The sequence below is a fragment of the Cervus elaphus genome, chromosome 2, assembly GCF_910594005.1.
Source record: "Cervus elaphus chromosome 2, mCerEla1.1, whole genome shotgun sequence".
Classification (NCBI taxonomy): domain Eukaryota; kingdom Metazoa; phylum Chordata; class Mammalia; order Artiodactyla; family Cervidae; genus Cervus; species Cervus elaphus.
In genome coordinates, this window is record NC_057816.1 from 40,263,181 (window position 1) to 40,288,196 (window position 25,016).

The 25,016-nt window shown below is 39.3% G+C and overlaps 1 protein-coding gene across 3 annotated transcripts in view; it reads left to right on the forward strand.

Moving 5' to 3' along the window:
- The first annotated feature begins 14,471 nt into the window (after positions 1-14,471).
- EED (embryonic ectoderm development) overlaps positions 14,472-25,016 on the forward strand; it is a 31,035-nt gene continuing 20,490 nt past the window's right edge. For 2 of the 3 annotated variants that reach the window (XM_043876287.1, XM_043876294.1), the window contains exons 1-3: positions 14,472-15,207; positions 20,221-20,373; positions 22,275-22,367. In XM_043876287.1, the coding sequence (XP_043732222.1) occupies positions 15,094-15,207; positions 20,221-20,373; positions 22,275-22,367 (360 nt within the window). In that variant the 5' untranslated portion in view covers positions 14,472-15,093. Of the gene's footprint in view, positions 15,208-17,849; positions 17,904-20,220; positions 20,374-22,274; positions 22,368-25,016 lie in introns of all 3 variants that reach the window. The other variant, XM_043876301.1, reaches the window with a different exon arrangement.

The window sequence follows — 25,016 nt, forward strand, 5'->3', positions numbered from 1 at the left end:
GAGGTGGGAGGGGCGTTCAGGATGAGGAACACATGTACAGCCGTGGCTGATTCATGTCAATGTATGGCAAAAACCACCACAGTATTGTAAAGTAATTCAGTTCAGTTCAGTCGCTCAGTCGTGTCCGACTCTTTGCGACCCCATGAATCGCAGCACGCCAGGCCTCCCTGTCCATCACCAATTCCCGGAGGTTACCCAAACCCATGTCCATCGAGTCGGTGATGCCATCCAGCCATCTAATCCTCTGTCGTCCCCTTCTCCTCCTGCCCCCAATCGTTCCCAGCATTATAGTCTTTTCCAGTGAGTCAACTCTTCGCATGAGGTGGCCAAAGTATTGGAGTTTCAGCTTCAGCATCAGTCCTTCCAATGAACACCCAGAACTGATCTCCTTTAGGATGGACTGGTTGGATCTCCTTGCAGTCCAAGGGGCTCTCAAGAGTCTTTTCCAACACCACAGTTCAAAAGCATCATTTCTTCGGTGCTCAGCTTTCTCCACCATCCAACTCTCACATCCATACATGACCACTGGAAAAACCATAGCCTTGACTAGATAGACCTTTGTTGGCAAAGTAATGTCTCTGCTTTTTATTTATTTATTTATTTTTTTATGTCTCTGCTTTTTTATATGCTGTCCAGGTTGGTCATAACTTTCCTTCCAAGGAGTAAGTGTCTTTTAATGTCATGGCAGCAATCACCATCTGCAGTGATTTTGGAGCCCAAAAAAATAAAGTCTGACACTGTTTCCACTGTTTTCCCATCTATTTCCCATGAAGTGATGGGACCAGATGCCATGATCTTAGTTTTCTAAATGTTGAGCTTTAAGCCAACTTTTTCACTCTCCTCCTTCACTTTCATCAAGAGGCTTTTTAGTTCCTCTTCACTTTCTGCCATAAGGGTGGTGTCGTCTGCATATCTGAGATTATTGATATTTCTCCCGACAATCTTGATTCCAGCTTGTGCTTCTTCCAGCCCAGCATTTCTCATGATGTACTCTGCATATAAGTTAAATAAGCAGGGTAACAGTATACAGCCTTGACATACTCCTTTTCCTATTTGGAAGCAGTCTGTTCCATGCCCAGTTCTAACTGTTGCTTCCTGATCTGCATACAGGTTTCTCAAAAGGCAGGTCAGGTGGTCTGGTATTCCCACCTCTTTAAGAATTTTCCACAGTTTATTGTGATGTAAAGTAATTAGCCTCCAATTAAAATAAATAAATTAATTTAAATTTTTTTTAAAAGAAAAAAAATAAAGACCACAGACCAAGCATTAAAAAAACAAAACAAACAAAAAAACAAAGAATCTCCTGGCTAAGTGGTCTCTTGGGACAGGGGAATAAACTAGAGGTGGCAGAGTAAGGAAAGCCTGATCCTTTCAAGTCATGGCTTCAGAAACACTTAAAGTTATCAAGGGCTATGAAAAGAAGTAAGGTTACGCTTGTCCGGTTAAATAGGATCATCTCTGGGATAAACACTTAAATGACATAAAAAATATATGCAGAAAAAGAACAGAAGTTCACGACAGATAATACTTGATTTCAAGATTCACTATAAAGCTAGAGTAATTCATTATTGTTGAAAGGATAAGCATGCAGATGAATGAAATAGAAGAGAAAACCCAGAACTAGAGCTACACATTGGCAATCAGTTGGTTTTTTGACAGTGGTGCCAAGTTATCAATGGGGAAAGGAAAGTCTTTAGAACAAATGGTGTTGGAACCACTGGATATATACATGGGGAAAAAAATTAAACCTCAGTCTTTATCTTACATCATACATGAAGATTAACTCAAGATTAACTCATATATATATCTAAATATAAAAGCTAAAGCTATGAAACTCTAGAATAAAACATAAAAGAAAATTTTGTGACCTTGGAATGGGATTTCTCAGAGAACAGAAAAAAAAGAAGAAATTATTTAAAAACTGATCATTTGAACTTAATCAAAATTCAGAACTTTTTACTACTTAAGAGATATCATTAAGCAAGTGAAAACACAGTTATGGACTAGAAAAAAACTGTTCATAGTTCTGTATATAATAGACAAAGGATTTGTAAATAGGACATATAAAGAACTATAATTGAGTAAGACAAAGGCAAACAATTTTTAAAAATGGACTGAAGACATGGACAGACCCCTCACCAAAGAAGATAATTGGATAGAACAATGTGTTCAATATCAGAAAAATGCTCATAAAAACCATAGTAAGACACCACTACCCACCCACCAAAATGGCTAAAATTAAAAAGAGTGACAATAGCAAGTGGTGGGAAGAGCACTTGCAGAGCAAATGGAACTCTCATGTATTTGCTGCTGCTAATAAAAATATGGTACAACCACCTGGAAAATGATTTGATATCTTCTTATACTGACCATCATACACTTGCCATATAATCAAGAATTCTACTCCTAGGCATTCACCCAAGGAAAATTTAAACATACGTCTACCCAAAAACTTATCTATGAATATTTATAGAAGCCTTATTCATAATAGCCTCAAACTATAAAAAACTCAATTATCTATCAACAGGTAAATGGGTAAACAAATTATTACGTGTCCATACAATGAAATGCATACTCGGCAGTAAAAAGAAACAAACTATATATGCATGCAATGACAGAATGAATCTCAAGAAGTTATGCATGCATAAAAGAGCACATACTGTGGGATCAAATTTATATAAAATTCTAGCAAATGCAAACTAGTCTACCGCAACAGAAAACAAATCAGTGGCTGTATGGGATGGAGGTAGAGGATAAAAATGACTACCAAGGGATGCTAGGGAAGGTTCTGGGATGATGGAAAATTCTGTATCTCAGTGGCAGCTGTTACACTGGTTTCAAAACTCATTGAGCTGCATATTCTAAAGGAATGCAGTTTATTATATATAAATTATACCTCAATAAAGAATGAGAGATACTAGGCATGCCAGGTGCAATGTTAGGGCCTTGTGGAACACACAGAAGAGGAGACTTTACAGCTCCCCAGACTTCAGAGTAGAACATGAAATGTGCATAGTGTTCAGCAAAGATAGAAGTCTTTTCCTTTGCCATCTTCCCTGAATTACCCGCCCAACAAATATTTTTTTAAAGTCAAATTGCATGCCAGGCATTGGGCTCAAAGTTAAAGGTTTACAAAGGCAGGTAAACAACCTTTACGAGGTCCCTGAACTCCCAGAGCCTCCAGTTTTGGGTTGGGAGTGGGGAGAGAGCAATGCCTACTACAATCTGGAATAATGATTTCTGTCAGGGGAAGGGGGGCATATAGGATGTCAGTGACTTGCATTTGTTTGGTTAGTGATGAGTGATGACTTCCTGGAGCAAGTAACATCTAAACTCATATTGAAAGAGTGAACTGTAGTTAATCAAAACAGTGCTAGCTGTCACCCCAAAAATGCTCCCTTTCAGCATCAACAGTGACATCACATACACTTGTGTATATATTTTGGGTTAATGCTTCCCCAACTAAACAGTTTTTCAAAAAGGCTTTTAAAATTGGGAGTAATTTATACATGCTTTTAGTTTAATACCAAAAATGTACATGTGTGTTAACCAAAATCCTAATACTTTCATGACTAAAGTCCTAACCCGACTTTGCACAATATAGCTTGTTATACTGTTAAATATTGTAAGTAAGTGTTAGTCGCTCAGTCCTGCCCGACTCTTTGCAACCCTGCAGCCCACCAGGCTCCTCTGTCCATGAGATTTTCCAGGCCAGGCAAGGATATTGGAGTGGGTTGCCATTTCCTTCTCCGGGGGATCTTCCCAACCCAGGGATCGAACCCGGATCTCTTGCACTGCAGGCAGATTCTTTACTGACTGAGCTACAAGGGAAGCCCAATACATTATGTTATACATTATAGCTTGTTATAGCTACACATATATATGCATGATTGATTCACAGTGTTTCAGGTGTACAGTCAAGTGATTCAGTTATATGTACACATATATGGAGATATATACCTATTCTTTTTTTCTTGGCCACACCACATGTCATGTCGGATTCTTAGTTCCCTGACCAGGGATTGAACCTGTCCCCCTGTATTGGAAGTGCAGAATCTTAACAAACTGGACTGCCAAGGAAGTCTCTTAAATACATACATACACATATGTATATTCAATTCAGTTCAGTTCAGTCGCTCAGTCGTGTCTGACTCTTTGCAACCCCATGGACTGCAGCATGCCAGGCCTCCCTGTCCGTCACCAACTCCTGGAATTTACTCAAACTCATGTCTATTGAGTCAGTGATGCCTTCCAACCATTTCATCCTCTGTCGTCCCCTTCTCCTCCTGCCTTCAATCTTTCCCAGCGTCAGGGTCTTTTCAAATGAGTCAGCTCTTTGCATCAGGTGGCCAAAGTATTGGAGTTTCTGTTTTAACATCAGTTCTACCAACGAACACCCAGGACTGATGTCCTTTAGGATGGACTGGTTGGATCTCCTTGCAGTCCAAGGGACTCTCAAGAGTCTACTACAACACCACAGTTCAAAAGCATCAATTCTTCGGTGCTCAGCTTTCTTCACAGTCCAACTGTCACATCCATACACGACCACTGGAAAAACCAAGCCTTGACTAGATAGACCTTTGTTGGCAAAGTAACGTCTCTGCTTTTTAATATGATGTCTAGGTTGGTCATAACTTTCCTTCCAAGGAGTAAGCGTCTTTTAATTTCATGGCTGCAGTTACCATCTGCAGTGATTTTGAAGCCCCCAAAAATAAAGTCTGCCCTGTTTCCACTGTTCCCCATCCATTGGCCATGAAGTGATGGGACCGGATGCCATGATCTTAGTATTCTGAATGTTAAGTTTTAAGCCAACTTTTTCACTCTCCTCTTTCACGTTCATCCAAGAGGCTCTTTAGTTCTTCACTTTCTGCCATAAGGGTGGCGCCATCTGCGTATCTGAGGTTATTGATATTTCTCCCAGCAATCTTGATTCCAGTTTGTGCTTCATCCAGCCTGGCATTTTGCATGATGTACTCTGCATAGAAGTTATATAAGCAGGGTGACAATACTTGACATACTCCTTCCCAGTACTGTTGGTACCAGTCTGTTGTTCCACGTCCAGTTCTAACTGTTGCTTCTTGACCTGCAGATTTCTCAGGAGGCAGGTCAGGTGGTCTGGTATTCCCATCTCTTGAAGAATTTTCCAGAGTTTGTTGTGATCCACACAATCAAAGGCTTTGGTGTAGTCAATAAAGCAAAAGTAGATGTTTTTCTGGAACTCTCTTGCTCTTTTGATGATCCAGCAAATGTTGGCAATTTGATTTCTGGTCCCTCTGCCTTTTCTAAAACCAGCTTGAACATCTGGAAGTTCATGGTTCACATACTGTTGAAGCCTGGCTTGGAGAATTTTGAGCATTACTTTGCTAGCATGTGAGATGAGTGCAATTGTGCGGTAGTTTGAACATTCTTTGGCATTGCCTTTTTCTGGGATTACAACTATCAGAAGATAGTAATAATCAAAATATATTTTCTTCCTTCTTGCTTCTTGTTGTTTAGTCGCTAAGTCATGTCTTTGGCATTGCCTTTTTCTGGGATTACAACTATCAGAAGATAGTAATAATCAAAATATATTTTCTTCCTTCTTGCTTCTTGTTGTTTAGTCGCTAAGTCATGTCCTTCTTTTTGGCAGCCTACCAAGCTCCTCTGTCCATGGGATTTTCCAGCAAGAATACTGGAGTGGGTTGCCATTTCCTTCTCCAGGGAGACTTCCTGATCCAGGGGTCAAACCTGCATCTCTTGCATCTCCTGTGTGGGCAGATGGGTTCTTCACTGCTGCACCACTAATGAAGCCCAATTTCGTCCTACCTTTTTTAAAACTTTTATTTTAGAAGGGGGATATTGTGGATAAAATCTCATTATTCCTAAAATCAAGGCTAGTGATTTTAAAGCCCAAGAAAGCTCTTCTTCCAAAAAAACAAAATATATTTATCATTCAACAACTTTTCATGCAGTAACAAATGTTTCAGTCTCTGCTACACAGATTGTCTCATTTAATGCTCACACAAAACTCTTTTGACAGCATAAAACATTAGAATTAACTCTATTTTTTTTTAGCTAACTCTTCCCTTAGCTAAAGGACACATTATTGTCGTTTCCACTGGCCCTTGAAGACCATATTTAGATTTGGGGAGAAGTAAAATCACACGTCTCTCTGCTCAACACTTGAAGTTAAAAATTCCACATGCTTCTCCTCCTGTTTTTTCTTATCTTGTTTAGAGATACCACCACCCAGGAATTCAGGCAGACTGTTAACCTGAGTCACTCTATGCCCCTCTCTTCATCCCGCACATTCCATGAATTACCGAGTCCAGTTGATTATGTCTCTTAAATGCCTTTGGAAACAACTCTTCAGTTTGGCACTGTCTGACTTCAGGTCTGCAGCGTTGCAGTGGCCGTGGAGTTCATCTCCCTGCCTCCAGTCTTGCCCATTGACTTCTGCCAAAGGGAAAACTCTTCTTTGACCACCCATTACTTATAGACTAATGGCAGAAGGCTTTTCATAATCTGGCCCCTTACCAACTAACAAGACACCCATATAAATGATATGCCCAAGTTATGCTGTAAAATATACCTCTCCAGTGACAGAAACAAAAATGTCTACTCTTTAGGGCACTGTCTTCTTGTTATCAAGGAAACCAGAAAGCTGAACTAATGATCATAAGGTAGTATTTGGTAGGCAAAGTCACTGCATAATCACGACAGGGATTTTATTCAGGCTATCACTGATCCCAATAAACTTTCCTTTATTCACAATGGAGTGTGCTTTTCCTGTGATTGGAATACAGTTCTGCATCCACTGAGGTGTCTTTGCCTCTCAGACTCTGTTAGAAAAGACTGATAAAGATGTATTTTCCAAGATAATTGCTACCTCTTTATGAAGACTTCTCATATGTCCACTCAATTAATATTATACATCCCCCTACCCATCCTATTCTAGTTCTGTATTCAGTGTTGGGAATTTCTAGTATAGGACTCATTCATATTTTTATCACTATAAAAATTCATGAAGGTTTTTTTCTTCTAGAAAGCTGAAAGTGTTAGTGATAAAAAGGACTAGCACATGGGTCAGCCAGATGTGGGTTTGAATTCTGATTCTCCCACTCGCTTTTTGAGTGGCCTTTCTCTAGGACCTTAACCTCTCCAGCTACTCTTCCCTCATGCATAAAAGGCAGACAATATGGTACTGGTTTCACAAGAGTTATTGACAGAATTAAAGGGCAAGCTGCGTGGAAAACATTTTCCACAGTACTGGATGCACTCAATAAAGAAAACACTCAGTAAAGTCAATCTAAGTGATCCTCTTTTTATTCAGCATGGCGGTGAGGAACCCTGTGTGTAGGAAGGGAACGATTAAACAGTCTTGCTTTTATCCTTAGTGGTTTATCGACTTTGGAAAGCAAGAGCACTTTCTCTTTTAAAATATTTTGTCCATTATTGAGTGAAGAGACTTTCTCAGACAGCCAGAAATATGCATTTGGTTTACCTCTGTCTTCTTACCAGACTGTCAGTTACTAGAGGAGAAGCATAATATTTTAGTTAATTTTGAATTCCCAGGACCTAGAAAGTGCCTGGCACATAGCAGGGACTTAAAAATATGTTTACTGAGTGAATAGCTAAATTTCTAAGAACTGTTCATATGACATTTCTGAATTTATCATCTAGACCAGTGATTCTCAAAGTGTGGTTCTTAAATCAGCAGCTTAGGCATATCCTTCAGTTTACTAGAAATGTACACGAAAGGGCCCTTTCCCAACATAGTGCATCAGATGTTCCGGGGTGGCGTCTGTTAAACTGATTTAACAAGCTATTCAGCTGACTTGACGGCCTCTTATAGTTTGGGAACCACTGATTCAGATAACTGGGCTTCCCTGGTGGCTCAGTAGTAAAGAATCCACCTGCCAATGCAGGAGATGTGGGTCTGATCCCTGGGTCAGGTAGATCCTCTGAAGAAGGAAATGGCAACCCACTCCAGTATTCTTGCCTGGAGAATCCCACAGACAGAGGAACCTGGAAGGCCATGGGGTCACAAGGAATCGGACATGACTTAGCAACTAAATAACAATGACGATCCAGGTAATTAACACCATTTATAAATCTCAAAAGCATTATGCCGAGCAAAAGAAGTCAGAGACAGGACTTCGCTAGTGGTCCAGTGGTTAAGACTCCACATGCCAGTGCAGGGGACAAGGGTTCAATCCCTGGTCCAGGAAGATTCCACAGTCTCAGAGCAACTAAGCCTGTGTGCCACAACTACCAGGTCTGTGTGCTCTAGAGTCCAGGAGCCGCGACTCCTGAAGCCCTTGTGCCCTAGAGCCCATGCTCTGCAACAAGAGAAGCCACTGCAGTGAGCAGTCCATACACTGTAACTAGAGAGTAGCCCCCACTCCTGCAACTAGAGAAAAGTCTGCACAGCAACAAAGACCCGGTACAGTCAAATATAAATAAATAAACAAAATAAAAAGCAGTCAGAGACAAAAGAATTTTTCCTTTTACATGAAGTTCTAGAATAGGCAAAACCAATATAAGGCTCACAAATCCATAATAGTGTTTTCCCTGGAGGGTGGGGTGGGGGTTTGAACAGAAAGAGGCAGGAGGAAAGCAGACTGCATGGGTATATGCTTATGTTAAAACTCATCAAGCTGTGTGCTGAAGATCTGTGAATTTTGCTGCATTTAAATGCAATACCAACAAAAAATTAAGATGAAATAAATTAATGCCCTTTGAATTCTTTCTGTATGAGTCTTATCAGCAGGAGATCTATTTTTACATTGTAGTCTTAAGATGGTCTACAAGGTCCCACAGGATCTGACCCGCTCCCTACTTTCTCTAACCTTATCTGTCTCCACTCCTCCTGTCACTTTCTGTCCTTCTCCAGCAGTGATCTTCCAGTTTCCCGATGGTATACATTACTCTCCTGCCCCAAGGCCTTTGCACATGTTGTTACTCCTTCCTGGAATGTTGCTTGGTCTTTCTTATCACCTGGTTAACTCCCATTCTCCTTCAGTTCTCATTTCCTGTTTTGCAGGGAAACCTTACCAAATCCTACTTAATTGTGTGTCCATGGAACCTTCTGGAGGGCTGCTGTGTACACTTGTGCAGGTTATTCATGTAAAGAACTGTTCCCAGCTGAGGTAATGGTGGCTGAAATCTACTTTAGTCCACTTACAATGCCTTGCACAAAGATCAAGGCTGTGTCACCTGGCCGAAGGGCTGCCTTTTTCTAATTCATCAGAGGCACAGTCTGCTTGTCAAGCTGGGTTGTTTCTGCCTATGGAAGTGCCTCTTAAAAAATAGCACAAAGACATTATAGAGACTAACAGCAGTCCAGGTTTTGTACTTTCTCTTCATAGTACTTCACAGTTGTAGTTTTATCTTTCTCTGAGTGAATATTTGGTTAATGTTTATTTCCCCCACTACACAGTAAGCTCTATGACATTAGGACACTGTCTAGTTTTATTTATTATCGAGTATTTCCAGCACCTAGAACAGGGCCTGGCACACAGTGGTGGTGGTATAGTCGTTAAGTCGTGTCCGACTCTTGTGACCACATGGACTGTAGCCTGCCAGGCTCCTCTGTCCATGGGATTCTCCAGGCAAGCATACTAGAGTGGGTTGCCATTTCCTTCGCCAGGGGATCTTCCCGACCCAGGAATCGAACCCAGGTCTCCTGCACTGCAGGCAGATTCTTTACGAACTGAGCTATAAGGGAGCACTCAGCAAATATTTCTGAAATGCATGAGACATTTTTCATTGTTGGAAGACTAGGTAGATCCTCTTATTTTCCCTTTTTCCCTCCCCAACTCTCCCCTACAGTTACCACACTGCTTTGCACATAAATGACATTCAGTAAATTCCTCCTGATTGACTTTAAAATGTTCAAAGAAGCCATATGATGTTTTTTTCCTAGAAAAGTGGATCTGCAAGCATCTGATTACACACTGCCTGAGCGATGATGAACAGCTGCTATTTATGAAGCAAAAGAGACAAAAAATGTTGAATGAATGAGAAATAGACTTCAATTGAAATGGTAAGGATTTAATTTAGCTTTTGAAATTCATTTCCTGATATGAAGCTTACAAAATACTAAAAGGCAACAAAAAAGGAGGCTATGAAAAAATTTCATTCTTTATAAACAATCTTTGAATGTTTTCCAAAATAGATCAAGTACTTATTTGAAGGTTAACGGGTATTTCTGACCTGAGTTCTCAACAGTCTGATATAAGACAGATTTCTTTTTTTTAAATAAGGTTTTTCATAGGGGATAATTTTACAGAAAAGTTGTAAAGTTTTTCTCATTAACATCTTACATTACCACGGTACACTTTCCAAAATTAAGAAATTGGAACACATAATTATTAACAAAACTTCAAACTTCATTTGAATTTCCTGTTTCTCCAGTTACCTCCTCTTTCTGACCCAAGTGAGACAGCCTTCTCACATTCTTCAGTGGTGTGTAAAAGAATGTGTGTTCTAGATATCAAGCTCTCTAAGTAGAAATACACATATCTAGAGTTGCCTGGGGTCCTTCATCTTGAGGCAGAAGTACTTTCCAATCAACCAAACTTGATTAGGATCTGTAGCTCTATCATTTGGAAGAGGCGTGTGCTTGTGGGCAACTTGTTTAATTACACTGAACTATTCTTTCCATGGGGTTTCCCTGGTGGTTCAGAGGGAAAGAATCTGTCTGCAATTTAGGAGACCCGGGTTTGATCCCTAGGTTGGGAAGATCCCCTGGAGAAGGGAATGGCTACCCACTCCATTATTCTTGCCTGGAGAATTTCATGGACAGAGTAACCTGGCGAGCTACAGTCCATGGGCTTGCAAAGAATCAGACATGAATGAGCAATTCACGAGCATGTGTGTGCTCTACACATCTGTCTTGTTTTTGGCCACCGCACGGCTTCCTGGATCTTTGTTCCCAGACCAGGGACTGAATCCAGGGCCCTCAGCAGGTTGGAGTCCTAACCACCGGATCACCAGGGAATTACCTCCACATTTGTAAAATGTAGGTAGTAAGACCTCTCCAACTGTGATGGTTTCTGAAATCTTTCCCAGTAAGAGAATTCAGTATTGAAAAACTTGATTTTAATAGGTAATTAGTCTTTTGCATTTATTAAACTAATATCAGAAGAACAGCACTCTAAATAGCATACCTGTGATATTCTATATGTTGAATTAGAAGAGGGTTCAGAGGAGCCTGACTAAAGACTCTTTAATTAAACATTAATCAGGCTCCTCTGAGCCCTATCCTCAACTAGACCTTATCCTAGGACTTTCCTAACTCAGTTTTCGCAAGAATTCTGCTAAGTTGGTTTAGAAAGAATTATCCAGGTTTGATATCTGATAACCCTGGTGAGCTGGATTAGGAAGAATCCCCCTATTCTTGATGTCTCCTTTAGCAAATCTCCATCCACCAACTTCTCTGTAGGGGAGGAAAGACTTTCCCTCTAACCTTTTAGGTTTGATAGTTATGCCTAAGAAACTATAAGCAAGCAAGTTACCAAAATAAAAGGTATATAAATTTATTATTTTTTAATAACACATGCACAGGGGCATCATGGGGGAAAAATTGAGTATCTAAAAAAGCAGTCATCTTTGAGAGCTTATAACAATCTTAGTAGGGCAAAGGGGAAGGGAGGTGTATGCTACTTGGGCAAGAGTAATGTTTTAGAAAGATGAATGGGCTCAGAATAGAGGGGAGGTAATGATAGTGTGTTGCAAAATTTCTCTGGGTGTGGTGTTGAGTCCTGACTTCTAGTCTCTTCTTTGGTGACTACAGTCAATCTTCCCTGATTGCTGAAATTCCTAGGGAGGGAATTTATGACAGTTCAGTTCCTTTTGGAGGACTGTCTTTAGGCAGACAAGTGGAGCTTGGAGAAGTCTGTTTTTCAAAGTGTCTTCACCTCACAATTATTACTTCTCTGGTGGTCCAGTGGCTAAGACTCCAAGCCCCAGTGCCGGGGCCTGGGGTTCAATCCCTGTTTGGAGAATTAGATACCATATGCCCCAACTAGTTCACAGGCACCACAAAGACTGAAGGTCCTGCATGTCAAGACCAAGATTCAGCGCAGCCAAATAAATATATATTTATATATAAATGTTAAAAAATATACCAAAGCAACATATTGCAAGTGACATGTCTAACTCCTTCACCCCCTACTCTTCTCCTTGGTTATAAATCCCCACCTACCCTTGCTGTATTCAGAGTTGAGCCCTCTCTCTCTCCTACTTTGACAGTCTTGACATTTATCATGATAGTACTGAATAAAGTTCCTGTTTTAACAAGCGTCAGAATAATTTTTTAACATTAGCGACAATGACTATTAACTAATGTCTATTTATTAACTCTGATTCATTGGACAAACCTTTAAAAATATCCCTCCAAGTTTTAACGAAACTCTTTAAAAATATTTTTGTTTTGTTATGGCTATCATGAATGCTGAAAGACATTTTCCTTCCATATGTGTCCTTTATCCAAATGAAAGGGACAGAGTAAAGGGACAAAGTAGGTGATTAAATAGCTAATCCCGCTAGGGGATTGTAAGTAGGAAAAAATACGGGAGACCCCATAAATTAATGATTACTCAGGAAAGCACATTTACTTAACCACAAAACCAAGCAGGCTTGCTTAGCAACAAAACCATGCACTAGAAGCACAATGCATGACTCAAAACAATAAAACAATGGTGGCGTGAGGCCGAAATCCTGCCCAGTGAGCTCAATAGGTTAATGATCCTTAGGACATATTCTGCACACATAAAAAACAACAACTCTGGACCTAGCTTGACCATGTAAGGACAAGAAAACCTCCCTGTCCTACCTGGAGGAGGAACTGATGGAAGCATGAGGTCTACTCAAGAAAGACAAAGAAGGTCTTTTCCTCCTCCCCTCTCTTCCTCTGACTATAAAAATGTAACCCACTAAGTAAGTACTCAGGGCACAGCACCCCCTCGCCCACCTGCTTGTAAACATCACAAGCGTCCTATTCTAACAAATCATTTATTCATCACTTTGCCTCTCACTAAATTCTTCCTGTGCTGAGACATAAAGGACTGTGGTACTGAGCTCTTTGGAGCCCCCTGAAACGACACCATTGAGTTTCACAGTCGTTCAGCACTTTTTAAATTTTATGAGTAGAAGTTGATTCCCACTTCCCAGCTCCCACTGATCCCAGATACAAAGAGCAATTTGGATTGGAATTGCTTTAGTTGATTACCCTTTTATTTGTAGGACTATATTTCACAAACATCCTTCTCAACAGATAAACGGGGTATGTTTGTCTCTGCCCATGAACATGTCAAACAAGGCACATCTTATTTCTCAGTGGGGACTCCATACTTACTAGTCTCATCTCTCTCTCACCAACTGCTTAGTAGTGCCTGGCACATTAGCAGTTCAACAAGTAAGTGCAAGTACTATACTAAATCCAAACTTTTTCAGCTTCCTTAATTTTTCTTGAATCTTCATTACAAAAATATCTAAATTAAGCCTCTGCCTTACCTTTCTAATTCTCAAGAGTTCTCTCCTTGTCTCCAAAAGAAGTGACTTGCAATCTGCAGTATGTTAAGGCATCATGCAGAAGAAGTTCAAGGACACTAGAATTTTATGGATAGGGCATTCTTCTACTGTTTATCTCACAGGTGATGTAATGAGATCTAGAACACACAAAAAAGTAGATACTATCCAGTAGTGCTCAAGAAATGTTAGGTCCCTTCTTTTATCGTCATTTCTACAGATGAGGACAATATGGCCAGAAATGTAAGCAGTCACAGCTAAGTTCCCAAAGAGGCAGATAAGAGGGAGCTGACTTTTGTTTCTTACACGAGGCTCACCAATGCACTTGGCACCTGTCAAGAGCCCAGACATAACACAAACATTTTTGTAAAACATCACAGTTTTTGTTGACTTCTCCAATAATTTGTCAAAATCATGCCCAAAAAATAATTGTCCGTCATTTAAGTCTCTCAGTCTCATACATACTTGGAGGTGAACATTGCTTTTCAGGCCTTGGCATTGTTCAGGGCCGTTAACATTCTTTAAGAACTAAAGGAAGCACTTTGGAATGTAATTCAAAGGAGCCTAGAATTATAATTTTAGGGTATTCCTACTTAAGCCCTATCCAATATTGGCACTAACTGGACGAGGATAATCATTCCTTGCGATCAATATTCACTAGAATAAGTATTCATCAAGAAATCAGGACGCACTCAGGGGACGACGATTGGGTGGTGCCTTGAGACCCATCCTTGGCCACGGACACCCGGTGGAAGACTACCTGGTTGGAAAACAAGATTTCCAAGAGGAGGGGCTTGGAGGAGGCGGGCCCGGACAACCAAGCGCGAGCACACGCCCCGGCGCATGCGCACCTGTTAGCGGGCACCTTCCATTCGCCTGGCAGGGGAGGCAGGCGCGAGGCTCTCTACAGTTTTTGAATTTCTGTTCTCAACCGCAAGTGAGGTGGTGACCAGTTCCGCGCATAACGTGACAGCGTTACTCCTCGAGTTCAAGATGACGAACACTCGGCACAGACGCACGAACCGTGAGGCGACTTCTCGTCTGGTCCCCCCCGTCCCCCGGGACCCGAGTCGGCCCGTCCATTCCACAGACTTTCGAGTCCTCGCAGCGGGGTCGGGGGATCGAAGGATTGGGCCAATTGCGGCTGAATCGTCTCTGTAAGGAGGAAGGGGGTGAGGGGGTACCCCTTCTTCAGAGTTCCGCCTCTCCTTTTACAGGGCGGTCGCGGGGAAGGGGGACGTTGGAAACAACTGCCCTCGGAAGCCGACGGATCCCACACCCGCTCCGTGCAAACTGCCGGGAGGGCGGCGGGAAGAGGGCAAGACGGGAGCGGGGACAGGGAAGGACCCGGGAAGCCGCGCGGGAGGGCGCGCGCGCGCGCGCCCCTTTTTCAGCAGTGTGGCGGGGTCGCACGCACGCCCGCCTCGGCGGCTGGGCGCGGTTTGCGACAGTGGGGGGAGCGGCGGCGGTGGCGGCGGCGGCAGCAGCTTTGCGGCAAGCTCTGGCCGGGCTTGCTTGACGGCGGTGTGGCGGAGGCCCCGCCCCCGGCGGCAGGAACCTGGAGGGAGGCGGAGGAATATGTCCGAGAGGGAAGTGTCGACAGTGCCGGCGGGAACAGACATGCCTGCGGCCAAGAAGCAGAAGCTGAGCAGCGACGAGAATAGCAACCCGGACCTCTCTGGAGACGAGAATGTGAGCGCAGCCCCCCGGGGCAGTCCGGACGGGACTTGGCCGTCAAAGTTTTCAATTCTTTTTAAACTGGGGGCGCGGGGGCGGGCGGGCGGCTGTGGTAAGGTGGGGTGGGGGGAGGGAGAGGTGTCACCGCTCTGCTGAGGAAAACGCGGGCGTGGAGGAGAAAATCGAACTCGTCTCTGAGGGGATTTTTTTGAGCTGGGGCGCCGAGAGCGAAAGGAAACTTCGCGAAGGAGAGTGTGGTTGGGGCCAGAGCTTGGTGGCGGAGGGTCGGAGGGGGTCTGCCCTGAGAGCGTTTTGTGTGGAGGAGGAGAGTTTGGGCCTTGAGGGGGAAAGTGCGGATCTGAGATTCCAGTAGTTTAAAAGACAAGTTAGAGGTGTTTTTTTTTTTTTTTTTTCCCCCTAAGACAGTTGGAAGGAGGGGCCAGCGTGTGTTACGGACTTTTAAAAAAAGGGATTTAGGGACCGTGTCCTCCTTAGACCCTTCCTGGCTGTCCAGGATGGGAAGAGTAGATCTCCGACGTCAGGGATTTCGGTGACTCTCTTAAAGGGGCTTTTGTGTTTGCTCCTGTCTCATCTGTGGAGAAGGGGTGCGCCTGACAGTCGGCCTCACTTCTGGAGAAGGAGAGCTGCGAGAGTCGTCTCCAGAGTCGGAGGGGGAGCGACTCTTGAGGAAGGAATGAGAAGGGACAGTTAGTCTTCCGTCGGTTTTCACTGGGATAACGGGGACAACCTGGAAGACGCTAGGCAACGGTGGTAAAGGTAGATGGCTTTAGGTGTAGGCTCGTGGTCTCGCATGTGTAAAGGCGCTCTGGAATCAGTTTTTTTTTTTTAAACTTTTTTTAAATAGTCATAACCCTAGTCCGTCCCAACAGTTGACCCCACTGTGTTTATGTGAGACGCCAGTGATAACCGAATTGACCTTAATTTTCCGTTTCATGTTTTAAGTTTATATCCAATAAGTTCAGGAAAAAATGTCTCGACGGTTCATTCGGAGATGATACTCTAAAATGTGAACCTTCCGAGGGAATGTGTTCTGAAGTATTATAGAAGGGTGGTGTAAGTTCTTTTTCTCAGTTTGCCTAGTTTTAAGAATAAATGGTATATATTACACACCGACTGAAGCACATGTATGGCATGGTATCAAGACCAAAATTTTCACTGAACAGATGGGAAAGAATTTTTTGCAGATAGAGGAAAGGTATTTGGGGGGTTGTCAGTTTGTGGGATTTGGACTTGAATAATCTGAAAGGCTTAATAGGTGTTGATTGTTACTTTAAATCTTTTTATTTTCCTGTTTGTGCTTTCCAGTCTTATTATATATTAGAATCTAACACTTTCGACCCTCTTCACTTCAGCTGTTGGAATCTATTTCCACCTTCTCTTAAAATTTCTCTTGGCAGATTAGATTAGTGACTAGGAGCACAACCTGGATCCAGGTGTTAGATTAAAATTCGCCACTCTACTGCTTTACCGGTTGCTTGATCTAGGTACTTTATCTAGTTTCCTTGGATTTTTATCTTAAAAATGGGGATAATAACGGTATTTACCTCATGGGATGTTTGTGAGGATTAAATGAGATAATGTAGGTAAAGTGCTGAACCAAATGCCCCGTTCATAAATACCATGCAAGTGTTATTTAATTATTACTCCTTATTTTGTTATCACATTATCTAGGCTTGTGTTTCTGGTCCTTCCAGATATTTATCAGGCAGAAATGTAATGAAGATGTCAATACCCAATTTAGACTGAGGAAAATTTCAGGGAACTAAATAAATTGAAAGGTTATTTTGTTTTTACAGACCCTTAAGAGGAATGTATTCTTTGATGCATATTGAAACTATTCAGAGCTACATGGTTGGACTAAGCCTTTGTTTTGGTTCCTTCCTTTAGATGGCGACTTTTAACCTTTTCTCTGCCTTGGACACTTTAATGAATCCTGTGAAACTTCAGAGTAATATATTCAAATGTATAAAATACAATATATAAGATTACAAACAAAATCAATGATAAAATTATAAGAAAGTTATAAAATTGTTTTAAAACGAATTTCAGGTTTGTTTTAATAAAGTACTTCTTTATTACATTAAGTAACTAGACCTCACAATGACTGATAGTACTGATGGGTATAGACAGCTTTTGAGATCTGCAACAACTATAATGGAATATAAAAATTCTTGATTTCCTTTGCTGAGAAGGTTACAGCTACACTAACATTAGCACGTATACTGCCTGTATTGTAATAGAAGGAAGTAATAGATTTTAGTTAAAAATGTGAAAACTAAGATGCAATCTTAAATTTATTTATGAATTTATTCAACTGCATAAGTTCACAGGCCCTCTGAATTCCATCCAGGGACCCATATCTAGGACATAGGTTAAGAGAAGCAGTAAAGGAAGGGAGTAGAGAACTCTGTATAAAAATGAATTCAGAAAAAGCTAATAAGGGCAGTGGTTTAACTTTTGAGGGAGCCAAATAATGACAGGAAGGCCAAAGGCAAGTGGAGGAAAGAATGTGGTATTTGTAAATTGGAGTTACGGTAATCTCAGCAGTTGATATTGTTAAAGTGAATCAAAGAACTGATAGGACGTTAAACTTTTTAAAATTTAGATATAATTGACTAATAACATTATGTTATTAGTTTTAGGTGCACAAAATAATGATTCAGTATTTGCATTGCGGAATGATCAGCACAGTAAGTGTAGTTAATATCTGACCTATTTTAAGTTCATTGTGTATGTATCTGCCATTTTATTAACTTTTTCATGTAAGTGCAGCATAATTGGCCTCTGAAAGAATACTGATTGTCGCCTGATAGTAAAATCAGAAGGCTGAATCTGAAGACTTGACTTTTGCTTAAGGAACCTGTGGCAAGATCAAGGGACAAATTACTATCCCCGTTTCCTTGTTGAGCAAATGAAGGTGGTAGTGCCATGTCTGTTACACAGTACCATTCTATACTTTGAGGAGGAGGTGTCAAGGTGGAAATCAGCTTGTGCACATACAAGATGCTCAGGCAAGGTTTGAATTTACAAATAAAATGAAAGCACTGTGAGTGTATTGCATTTCCATTTGATTCTATCTTATTTGCCTATTTGAGGAGATGGGTAAATTAAATGGATAAAAGGTGTGTGTGTAAATTAAATGGTTAAAAGGTGTGTGTGTGTGTGTGTGTGTGTGTGTGTGTGTATGTGTAATGTGCCCCAGTTATTTACTATGTTTTTTTGATTAGCAGTTGAATTTTTAGCCAGGGTGGAAAGAAGCTGGTGAATAAATGTCTAACCATTGTATTGTTTCATTTCTCAAGTGTTAAAAGATAACTTTCAGAAACATTTTATTTTACTCATGTAAGGGAACTGGTGAAGTTTAAGTCACACAGTACAAACTATACAGATGAAAGGAATGTAGAGATGAAATGGCAAATGGAGACAAAAACTTTTCTTCAGAATGAAAGGGAAGACATTTTGAACCTCTGCCTTTGGCTGTCCACAGTGTAAGAGATGTAAGATTGTTCAAAGGCAGTGAAGCAGACTAGAATCTGATAACATGGAAGAATAGTGTGTGGTAGACATGAAGTTTTCCAAGTGAAACACAAAATTGTTTTCTACACTAGATTTTAACTATGTAAATTCAACTGAAAGGAAGAAATGAAGATTTAAAAGCAGTGATTTCAACCTAGGAACTGAACTCAATAAATATAGTTTTGTATTTTATGTATCTAAAAGCTGATTGTGTTTACATTAAGTTACAGTCTAGATATTGAGCACTACCGTGTGCCATCTATCCACTCCATTCCCTTTTTCCCATTATAGTGTTAGAATAATTTGTGTACTTTTTGAAAGCATTTCATTTTGGTATGAACCATTTGAAGTTTTGGAAGCCACCCCTAAGAACTACCATATAATACCTTACAGGTTTTAAGCAAATTAATGTGAATTTTTAATATACTTTTTTATATTCTAGTGAATTTTTAACATTCTGTAATATCGTAAAACTAACTTTAGGAAGCAATAATTTAAAAATAGCCCCTAGGGTGATGGTTTCTAGTCTGTGTTCTCATAGATGTTAGTGGCACTCCATGAAAAAAGCTTCCTCTGGAATGAATTTAGTAGCTACTGCCCTAAGGTGATACAGGTTTAAATAAATCTCTTTATTCCAAAGAACACTTTGGAATGTGTAATTGGAAGAAGTAGTGAAATCCTCTTCGGAGAGTAGAGGACCATTCATATATCTTGTGGACAGGAGACAGGATATAAATTAGGTGAATTTTAAAGGTTTCTGGTCACTTCTACATTTGGGAAGATTTTACTTTATAGTGAGCTTCTGGAACTCTGAATCATGAGTATTTTAGAGCCATGAGTCAGATTTCACTGGTAAATAGCACATAATATGTAGAACCTAAAAAATTTCTAAATGGTTTAAGTGTTATAAATAAGCAGAGTTTGAATGAAAATCAGGATTTTCATCTAAAATAGGAAGTACTAACACACTGGCCTCAAACAGCCACCCCTTGCCATACTCCAAACTGAGCAGTAAGCAGTCTATGAGGACATGTAGGTCAGTCAGATTGAGGAGTCAAATCTGGTTTTCAAATCCAGAAGCTCTGGTTTTCAATCCCAGCAACCAACCAGCAAGACACCACCTAGGCTGTCTAAGCAACATTTTCTTATCTAACAGTACCTTGTATGAAGAGCAGTAAAGATGAAATGAGGCAGTATAGTGTCATGGCTGGCACAAACCAGTGCCTTGTTATTTAAAGGCAGTATTATTACCATTAGCATCATCAGGATTCGTTTTTTGTTTACATTTTTGCTGAAATAGCAAACATCCACAAATCCTAATGCATTTGCGGGAATACATTTTTTTCATTTCTTGCAGGATTTCTTAATTACTTCTTTTAGGCTGGTCAGCAGCTTTCCAGTTTGAAGTCATTTCTTTTTTTTTTTTTTGAAGTCTTTTCTTAAGTACAGTATTGCTGTTTCATATAGTTTTTTCTGATTTGCTGCTTATAGGATGATGCTGTCAGTATAGAAAGCGGTACCAACACAGAACGCCCTGATACACCTACAAATACGCCAAACGCACCTGGAAGGAAGAGTTGGGGGAAGGGAAAATGGAAATCAAAGAAATGCAAATATTCTTTCAAATGTGTAAATAGTCTCAAGGTATGTGGAGAAAGACACGATCTGTGGGCTGAATGCAGGGTTCCAGAATTGCAGGGTTCTCAATGGTAAACATTTTATGCTCAAGGTTCTCTGTCAAGTTAAAAATATTTTAAAATTATAATAATTGGAAGGCTTTGTTGTAGGGCAGACCACATAATTATAATCCGTTCCACATTTGTTTAGCTTTTTTTGTTTGTTTTAAATGGGTAGTACCTAGTATTAGTATTGCATCTGTTTTTTCTTTATTATTTTTATTGATTTCCAGAAATGTTACTCTTCATATTTTGGTAAAACTTAAAAGCGTAAGCCATTTTCTGGTACCTGTTACTGAAAAGAACTGAATGTGACTTATTAACTTTGAGTTAACATAAACTGAAACAGATGTCTTACTTTGTTCAGTCTTTAAAAATTTAACTCTTATTTGTAATTGTTTTCAAGAAAAAAGGTATAAATGAAAATTTGTTTTGCATAGTTAATATTTGGGAGAAATAATAGGTTGGAGTTATTTAGATTACTGTCTTTCTCAATAGTCTTTATTTTTTAAAAATGTTTACTGACATTTATTTTAAGTGTCTTATATATTCATTCATTTCCTGTTTTTTTAATTTGGGGATGTTTTTCCTATACTGAGCAAAAATCTACATTATAGTGTCTTGTGCATATGTTAGATTCTTTTAAAATATCTAAATATCCTTTAAAGTCTTTGAAAAGCATAAGAAGCTATGGCCGTATGGAAATTATTTTCCTATCTACGAAGCAAAATTCATTGCTCTGTGTGTCAAATTATACTCTTAAAAGGAGAGAAATTAATCTCAGTGTTTTTGTGTGTGTGTTTTTCTTCTAAAGCAAAGTGTCTCTTTGTAGTTTCATGTTAATATTTAGGTATATTAACTTATTTTTACGTAGTATATTTGGAAAGTGGTTTGAACTGCATTATTTTGATTGAATATTTCCAAAGCTTAAAACTGTGGCTTTTTAAAGGATAAGAAATGAATATTGTCAGACTTTAAAGTGCCTTAAAGTGAATATGAAAGTTACTGTTAAATATCAGGAAATTGCCAGTAAAATCCTAAGGCTGAGAAATAACTTTATGAGCAGAACTGAATACTTTTAGCAGAGGGAACTCTGCTCCTACTCTGTGGTGACCTAGATGGCAAAAGAGTTTGAAAAAGAATGGGTGTGTGTGTGTGTGGCTGAGTCTCTTTGGTGTGCACCTGAAACTAGCACACCCTTGTTAGTCAGTCCTGTTCCAGTTAAAAACCAAGAAACTGCCTCCTTACAACCTCCTGATAACTGGAGGTACAGCCCGCTGCCTCCCTGGCCCCACTTTCAAGTGTTCTTGTTCGTTGTAAAACTTCTTAGGTGGTTTTTCTTTTAGGATCCAAATTCAAAGTAATTTAAAATTGTTTCTATAGAACTAATGGAAAGCAGTGATTTGAATGGAATCAATTTTCTTCACTTCACAAGGGAAGAATTCAACCAGAAAACGTTTAATGAGTACTGGAGAAACTGTATTAACTCAGTTTATTTGTTATTTCAGAAAAATAAATTGTGTCCTAAGAGATTAAATGCATTTGTCACAATTATCCATTATATTTTGATTAAAAAGCATGGCATTTGGGTTTAAGAAGATAGAGAGCATCTATTATTTTCATTGATGTATACTTGTTACCTAACCTCTAAGCCTTTAATTGTTACGTAGTATCATCATGTACCAGTATTTTAAAATGTGAAAACTGGACTAACGTATCTTTTAAGTGTCAGAAGTCAGTTTATGTATGATACATAAAATTGCAGCTTGCATTTTGGGGAAGGGAAGGTTTTTAATGGTAATGATCAGTTTACTGCCTTTTTTGTTTTTAAAATATATTGATTTTTCTTATTTCTTGGTTATTTTATAGGAAGATCATAATCAACCATTGTTTGGAGTTCAGTTTAACTGGCACAGTAAAGAAGGAGATCCGTTAGTGTTTGCAACTGTAGGAAGCAACAGAGTGAGTGTTAAGGGGCTGTTTGGCGTTTGGCTTATCAGTCTCTGGTATTAATGTAACACTGAAGTGCAATGATTTTGAAGTAAACTTTGTATAGCCGATTTGACACTATCATTCCTTTATGTAAAAATGAAACATTCTAGAAATAGTCAAAAATTAAAACTAATATTCATGACTGAAAATATATCTTTTTTCATATATACTCACAAAATTGTTCATGAAACAAGTCTCTATTTATATTTTGTCTTCATAAATATTGTTCTAAGTGGTTGAAAAAATTGACTTTTCTTTTTCCAAGTGACTGTAATAGTTGTTTGTCAACTTGGAGTAACAAGTCTGTGATTTCTTAAAAATAATAAATGTAATTAGTTGCTCTCTATAAATGCAAAGCATAAATCCAATGGATTTGTATAATAGTTACTGAAAATATTTTAATTATACACAGTAAACATTTGTTTTGAATTATTTTTATTTAAGGAAGCCAGAGTATCATGAACTGAGAGAATGCATGGAAAAAACCATAGTGGACATGTTTTCATGTAAACTGTTATTAACTTTAGTTGAATCTGGGGCTGAAAAGGTGGATCGCAAAGACTTTATTTCCATTCACTTCTAATTTGAATGGGAAAAAGGAAGATTCCTGGTGCCTACTGGGGAGTCTCAGGAGTCTGTTAAATTAAAATCATTTAAGAAAAGTTGTCCTCCTAATAATAAGTCTTTTATTAACTCACATTCTGGTTGTTCATTAATAATGTACTAGGAGTTATGAGGAATAATGGAGAAACAGATTGGTGTATTTGGAAAAAGAAAGATGGGGGAAATTGACTAACTGGTATGGGTTGACAGTAAAGTCACTTTCTTTACCTTTAGCCCAAGAAGGGAAGGGAAGGAAGTGAATCTGGGAGCTATTCTGTAACTTCTTATTTTAATTGAGTGAAATTAAATCTTATGTTTCTTTAGTAATTGTGCTAAGCTTGTTAGAGAAATAAGAGACCATGATTTTGAATGCACTGTTTCCTGTATTTATGTTTTTAATGTTAGTATTCTGTTTTCAATCAAAACCAACCTGGGAGTTGTCAGCTGAGTATTTTCCAGATGTCAGCATATTTCCATACTTTTTTCTTTTTTTTTTTTTTTTTAATTTTCTGAAAGTTTGAAAATCTTACAAACATACATGCATCTATTCTGGGCTAAATCCTTCCTGTTTTCTGAAAAGTAAAATGTGGCTTTAAATAATTTCCTGGAAGTCTTCAAAGAAGTTTTTATATATATATATAATTTTATTATTTGGCTCTGCTGGGTGTTTGTTGCTGTCTGGGCTTTTCTCTAGTTACAGCGAGCATAGTTGAGGTGCACAGGCTTCTCCCTGAGGTGGCTTCTCTTGTTTCGGAGCAGAGGCTGGAACGTTGTGGCTTTAGCTGTGGCACGAGGCCTCAGCGTTGCGACATCTGGGCCGTAGAGCACAGGCTCAGTAGTTGTGGCGCACAGACTTAGTTAGTTGCCCCGCATTCAGAGAAGATGCTTTTATTGGTTGTTAAAGTTCTGAAAATTTGAAACTCACTACTTAAGTTGATAACCTGGATAACAGCTTTTTTTTTTTTTATGTTTAGCCAAATGTATGTGGTGATACGTAGCTCAAAAACAATGATTCAGAGGGAACCTGATGCAGTTCAAAGAAAAAATTAAGGTTATTTTTTTCCAAAAATTGGGAATATAATCCATTAATTGATTTGAGTTCACTTTTAAGACATCACTATAAGCGTACTTCACTAACTTCACCATCATTATTATTAATTGTCATGTTGGTATAATTAGAATTAGTATAACTTGTGCTTCAGAATGCCTACTGTAATGTTCCAGGCTTTCTACAAAAAGAATCCCTAGTCTCACTTAAAATGACATTGAATTATAGGTTATTGAATTATAAGAAAGTCTGCTATTTGTACCTCTTTTTTTTAAATAAAGCAAATATTAATGTAGAGATTATCTTATTAATAGGTGACTTAAAGAATTTTTATAGAGTTCTTATAGACATTAAAATTAGTAACAGTATTGCTAACATGACTAAACTGTAAGAAAAATTGAAAGAAATGTTTAAAAATGTAGTATTACAGGGACTTCCCTAGTGGTTAAGTGGTTAAGACTTTGCCTTCCAATGCAGAGGGTGCAAGTTCTATCCCTGGTTGGGGAGCTAAGATTCCACATTGTTTGGGGCCAAAAATCCAAAACATAAAACAAGCAATATTGTAAAGAATTCAATGAAGACTTTGACAATGGTCCACATCAAAAAGTGTTTAAAAAAAATTTTAGTATTACAGAGTAAGCCCTCTGTATCCTCGGGGTTCCACATCCACAGATTCAGCCAACTATGGATTGAGAATATTCAGAAAAGAAAATTCCAAAAAAGCAAAACTTGAATTTGCTTTGTGCCGGCACCTTTATTTGCATAGCATTTACGTTGTATTAGTGGTCTAAAGATCAAGTATACTGGAGGCTATGTGAGGTTATATGCAAATACTGTGCCATTTTATACAAGGAACTTGAGCATTCTCAGATTTTGGTATCTGGGCATCCTAGAACCTGTCCCCTTGCAGATACTGAGGGACCACTGTACATAATTGAGTAAAAATATGTTATTAATTTTAGAAAATG